At 33.7% G+C, this 6,176-nt stretch overlaps 1 protein-coding gene across 1 annotated transcript; it reads left to right on the top strand.

Annotated features, from left to right (window-relative positions):
* Positions 1-1,687: 1,687 nt before the first annotated feature.
* On the top strand, positions 1,688-4,381 carry LOC108968926 (DNA cross-link repair 1 protein; the record flags this gene model as incomplete). The annotated part of the gene is given in 2 exon segments (XM_018933291.1): positions 1,688-2,072; positions 3,415-4,381. Coding segments are annotated over 2 exon segments (784 nt in total), but the record flags the coding sequence as incomplete, so codon positions are not given.
* Between the last annotated feature and the right edge of the window lie 1,795 nt (positions 4,382-6,176).

Genomic DNA, 6,176 nt, shown 5'->3' with positions numbered 1-6,176 from the left:
GCACCTGGGCCCATAACCTGTTAATTTTGTTAAACTCTTTTATTTAGATAGTTGTTTTTACTTCAATGGTTAGAACAAGAGTGAGAAAATGTATAAGTACAATAAAGTTCAGTTACAATGCGATTTCATTTTGAATACATCAGAGTTGCATGGATATGTACGTTGTTATATGCAGGATTGCATTTCAACAGTCATAAAGTCATATTTTTGTACTACAAAACCGTTCAGTTTGTAGGCAATTTTTGTTAGGGAAACACTAACTATTTAGACTTTACTACAAAATTAGTGGAAAAAATTGCTAAACCAAAAAAGTCTGTTTTCCTTGTCTTGGCTCAAAAAAGATAAATTTTATACAATTTTTTTCTTTGCAATTTATCTTTTTTTGATATGTGGCAACTCATTTCCAACATGTGCGTATTGAAAATTTTTAGGAAGGTATTTTTTTTTTATTGTATGCACCAAATTTTAATAATATAAGTATAAGGAACAAGAGGCTTTGGAATGTACAAAAAAAACAAGCATAAAGGTTAGGTTAGGTAAACAGACTAATACTCCGAAGACCACGAATATTTCCAAGTCCACGGCTCGAGACGCCCGATCCTTCTGATACCCAGAACACGTAGATATAATAAAAAAAAAAAAAAATAGCCACAAAACGCCTTGAAGCTGCCACAAATGTATTGAGCCAGCTTATATAAATTCCAGAAAATTTTCTTGATTCGCTGAAAGTATGGCAAGAGAGATGTTTCAACTTTAGTCTGACCGAGAGTCATATTTAGTCATATTTAGAACAAGTCTGGCCACAGCTAAACAGAGGAGGAACAAGTCTTTACAAGCTTCCACCTCATCTTCCTTGATGCAACAGTGACAATTTGAGTTATCCAAAATGTTTGGCCTTGATAAGAGCATGGAGTTCAGTAGACCTCTCATGCTCGACTTGAGAGCCATAGATCGAATATTAGAAAGCACGTAAAAATAAATGTATTTTACGTACCAATCCTAACAGGATTTGGGTACGTATGCTCTTTCTTGGAAGATACTTCCATTGTGAACATGCATTAAAGCCAGTTTAATATGAAAGCAGCTTACTACTGCTAGTGAGGTCATTTCCCGACTAGCTTTGAGCTCAAAGTCAGCGAGCTAAAGGCCTGTATAGCAACTTTGCTATCGGTGTAAATGCATATCTCCTTACTTAATACTTAATATAAATAATAATTTTTAGTTGACTTTAAATTATTATAATTTATATACTTATTTTGGTACAGTAAAAAATTTGGCAACCCGCCAAGCCATCGCTCGCTTATAATTCGAATTTGGCGTAAAATAAATAAATTTTAATAAATTATTAATATGTGATTTATATTATTGCAATTGATTTAAGACGCTGCACTTTATCATTAGTAATATATGTATAATATAACTGGCATAACAATGCTTTAACTTTCGATAGTCTTCAACATAGTAAATTCATTTTAAAATCATACAAAATTCTCTAAGCCATTTACCACTGACTATTGGAAGCAAATAAATACACCTTCGCCTTTGGTAAAGTAAATAAATGTTGAGAAAGAGCGCATTATTTAAAAAATACCGTTATTTTCCACTATCCTCTGTACTATCATAAAATTTTATAGTTTAATTTAGCAGCGCATAATTTCTAACTATAAACCGTTTTGCTATCTTTCAGTTACATTTTACCGCCACCGTCGCGACCACGTACAACCGGTAATAATGTTGGCAACGCCGGTCAAAGGCCACTGCACTACTATGGCAACCTCTTGCTGCCCTCCAACGAGAATGCCTTCACCCAGCAAGGCAGTACGAATGTGGGCGGCGGTAGCTTGGCAGCGAAATATATACCGAATGTTGGTATACGGTACACAGCGGTGGTGGCGCCTACTTACAACAGCAATAACAACAATAACAACTACAATAACAACAATCAAGCCAATCGCAACAACGGTGGCGGCAATTACTTCGACGTGAACAATAAATTGCATGGCAAATACTATAATGCCAAAACGAAAAAGTACAAGGCATACGAGAAGGTCAAATACGTGCCACAAAACTATGTAAGAATCTATTATTATAAATAAAGTAACAATTTACGACATTGTAATATTTAATATTGATTTTTTTTTGTATATGTTCTTTTTGTGTTGTAGTAGTAGTAGTGTTATTTGTAAGTAGTAAATAGTGAGGAGTTTGAGGTTAAGGAGAAAATTTTTTTATGTTATTTTTGTTGAACATTTTGAAGAAATTTTTATAAAATAAGATTTTTGATAAAAGATTTTAATTTAAGTTAGTTTAATTAACACGAAACCTTGAATTTTTAAAAATTTACTTTAAAGTGTACACTCTTGTAATACGCTCTTTGTTTATGAACCAAATCACCACCCCCGCACACATTTTAACACTCACTCCTTGCATTGCTCATTTAACTGGTTATATTCGATTGCAAGTCAGAAAAAATGGGGTTTTCGAGAATTTTTTTGTTTGAAGTGGCATAAAACTTGAAAAAATTTTCATTTTGGTTGCACCGAAGCTATAATACCCTTCACAGGTGCATTTGTTATAGCAGAATTGGTATAAAAAAATTTTTATCTTGATTTTATACGCTCAGTTTTTATGACAGCTATATGCTATGGTAGTATATAGATCTGAATTTCCTCGGAAAATGTAGTCTTGGCTTGGGCAATAATTTGTAAAAAAAATCGTGAAGATATTTAGTCACCTAAAAAATTGTCCATACAGCAACTGGATTTCAACCGTTTGGTTTATATGGCAGTTATATGCTATAGTAGTTCGATCTGAACAATTTCCTCGGAGAATGTAGTGTTTACTTAGCCAATAATTTTTAACAAATTTCGTGAAGATATTTTGTTAAATAAAAAAGTTTTCAACAAAGGACTGGATTTTGATCGGTTCATTTATATGGCAGCTATGTGCTATAGTAGTCCGATCTTAATAATTTCTTTGAAGATTTTATAGTTGCTTGGAATAATAATCGGTACTGAATTTCGAGAAGATATATCGTCAAATAAAAAAGTTTTCCATACATGAACATATTTTTTATCCATCAATTTGTATCGCAGCTATGTGGTATAGTCTGATATCCGCGGTTTAAGCAGTTTTTTTTGGAGAAAAGGGTGTGCATAAAATTTCATATCGATATCTCAAAAAATTTAAAGATTTGTGAGCTGATTAGACTAATTTAAAACGTTTTTGCAACTTGAAAATTTGAGAGAATATTCTCAAATGCATATACATTCAATATATTGCAAAAAGAAAATGTGGTATTTTGAAATTCGCTAGTGAATTTAACCCCTCAAAATTCCTTAGACACCAACTTTTATGGTTTAATATCAAGCTTCGCTTCATCTACTCACACCACTCATTACCTTTTCATTACAGTATCCACTTTCTGCATTGGCACTACCCATCGAAAAACCTTACACAAACGCATTCAATCAAGAGCAGTTCATACGCACACAACAGTTGCCACAAATTGCCGCACCAAACGCCTTTCGGCCAGCCGAAAAAGCAGCAAATGAAACACAACCACACAGCGCGGCATCAACACGACAAAATACCGTTAGCGCCGCCGCAGCAACACCTATAGCTGCCAACGCAGCTGCCACACAAGCCAAGTGGGCGCACGAGAAAGATCAGTCGCTGTTAAAAGGCAAGTCCCTCCTCGATTCCAGCAAAGCACAAGCGCCGTTACCAATTACATCAACAACAACAACCACGAAAATAAACACATCGGGAGGTCAACAGGTGAACGCCATCTCGAGTGCGAAGAGCAGGTGAACGTGTATATAGCAACGTTACAGCAACACAAATACAAATTAATTTGAGAAAAAAAAGTTTTCAAACGCATTTACACCAACAAAAGCAAGAATGTACAGCAAATATACAAATCATCAAGTACTTTAGCATTTTAATTTACTGTTATATAATTGACATTTTCACAATTTTTGTTGCATTTTGTAAACTCTGCCAACTGCCTGTCATTGTGCGCTGCATTTGAGGCGCCCAATGAAGGTTAACTAAATATTAGCTTTTACCACATGATCAATGCCACTTTTGGGGCTCACAATTTTTTTTTTTTTTTTTAATTTTTGATTTGCCATAAGAAAGCAGCAACGAAAATGCATATCTATTGTAATACTTTTTTAACTTAAACTGTATTGTTGGTAGCGCACAATACACCGTTATATGAAATTACATAAATATAATGTTATATATTAAAAACAAAGCTATAAAACAAACACTGTGTACCAATTGTAATCGTACTAGTAAATACGAATGCTAAAAATAAACGAATGCTTTTTTATGAAAAGTAATTGTAAATAAATAATAATGTATAAATAAGAAAACGAGCAATAAAACTGAATAAATATATACTTATACAAAATTTAGTGGTTTAATTAACTAAAAAAATTTTCATGATGAGAATTCGGTAAAGTAAATAACTTAACAAGATACGTAGGGGTTTCTGGATCCATAATGAGTAGTAATTCGGTATCAAAAATAATCAGTTTTTAATCATCCAAGAAGAATCTGCATGATCTCAAACGAGTAACTAAACCCAGAAACCTAATTTTAGGCAAAAAAAATTCCGAATACATTCCAAATATTAAATATTTTTATGAATTATCAAAGATAAACAAAAATCAATAACATTTCAGGTCTAGTTCCTATAATTTGTGCTATCGAAAAATTGAAAAAATAGATAGCTATATACTTTTAAGTCACTTCTTAATGGTATATTAAGTACCAAAGATATTTTCAATAGTTTAAAAATATACTTTTAGGTTTGACAGTATGTTTGGGTTATCTATCGATATGACTGTTGATCACATTTATACTGCTATGTACATTTCTTTGTGTAGTCAAATAAGAAACTCTTGTGGATGTATATCAATTATAGGTAAAGTGACTTGAATCTATCACAAATCTGCTCAGATGGTTTATTTGTATTTGTGGATATTTAAAAGTATGAGACTCGATATGTCTTAGTCTTGATCTGGTAAAGGTGGGACGTTCGAGAAGGAATTATGGAAGTATCTGATCTTCTGTCAATCACTTTTGGAGCTGGTATGTGGTAAAGTTTTTAATCTTTTTGCAAGAATTCTGATCGGAGAGTTAGAACTCCTACAATTATTGAAAGGGGAATTTTGCTTAAGACAACGACCACACTAGACCTGATACGATCATTATCCACGAGCACCTTGAGCCGGCCTGAAGCTAAAGCATCCAGTTGTGAACCGCTAGAAGCCAAAGGAGCCATTCTACAATTGGCATAGTTGCCCTCAAAACCCTAAACACAAATAAATTCTCCTCCTCCTCATCAATTCTCTGGGTATGTTTTGATAGAATTTAAGCGGGTACTGGCTTTAGTTCCTGCGGAAAATGTCTTCGTCGGATATAAGTGAACTTTCTATGCGTTCCTTGGAGGAATTCCTCATCTTTCAGGAAACAAATATGGCATATGCGGCGGTTAAGCTATAACTTGAACTTTGTTTTTTACCTAACATTCAGTATAAATCAGATCAGGAATCACCCTATTAGCGTGAAAAGAAACCGACTTGGCCCTGAAAACCAAACACTTATTTAATCTCAATAATTCTGTATTTTCGCTTAAGACTCATGCAATGAATAGCATCCATATCTTTAGACTTCTTCTTCTCTACTTAAAGTGGGTACACCTCAGTAGTACGATATGGATAAAAATATTGAACAAGAAATTTGTCTAAAATTTTGTAATTCTAACCAAGTTTCATATATGAAATCATTGCGCATGCTGGAAAATTCTTGCGGTGATTCACTTTTATCAAAAACACAACCTACGAGTGGTACAAAGCTTTCAAAGGTCAAGAGATCGTTGGAAACATGCCTCGTTCTGAACGACCTCCGATATCTTCAAGATGAAAATATTTAAAAAAGTGAATAATACGGTGTTTGAAAATCGTTAGAGGATTGGCAAGAGAGTTTGACATATCTCGCTAGTCCGTTGAAATCAGTACGGATAAAACTGAATTTTTTCAAAACGAATATGATTATAAGACCAAAAACGCAGTGCATACCAACGATCATCCACCGTATTTTCCATATTTGGCTCAGTGTGATTTTTTCTTGATCTTCGAACAGAAATTACCCCTCCGTGGATA

This window comes from Bactrocera latifrons, unplaced genomic scaffold, assembly GCF_001853355.1.
Source record: "Bactrocera latifrons isolate USDA-ARS-PBARC rearing strain unplaced genomic scaffold, ASM185335v1 scaffold_104, whole genome shotgun sequence".
Classification (NCBI taxonomy): domain Eukaryota; kingdom Metazoa; phylum Arthropoda; class Insecta; order Diptera; family Tephritidae; genus Bactrocera; species Bactrocera latifrons.
The sequence above is the reverse complement of the archived record's forward strand: the minus strand, read 5'-3'. Positions and strand labels throughout refer to the sequence as shown.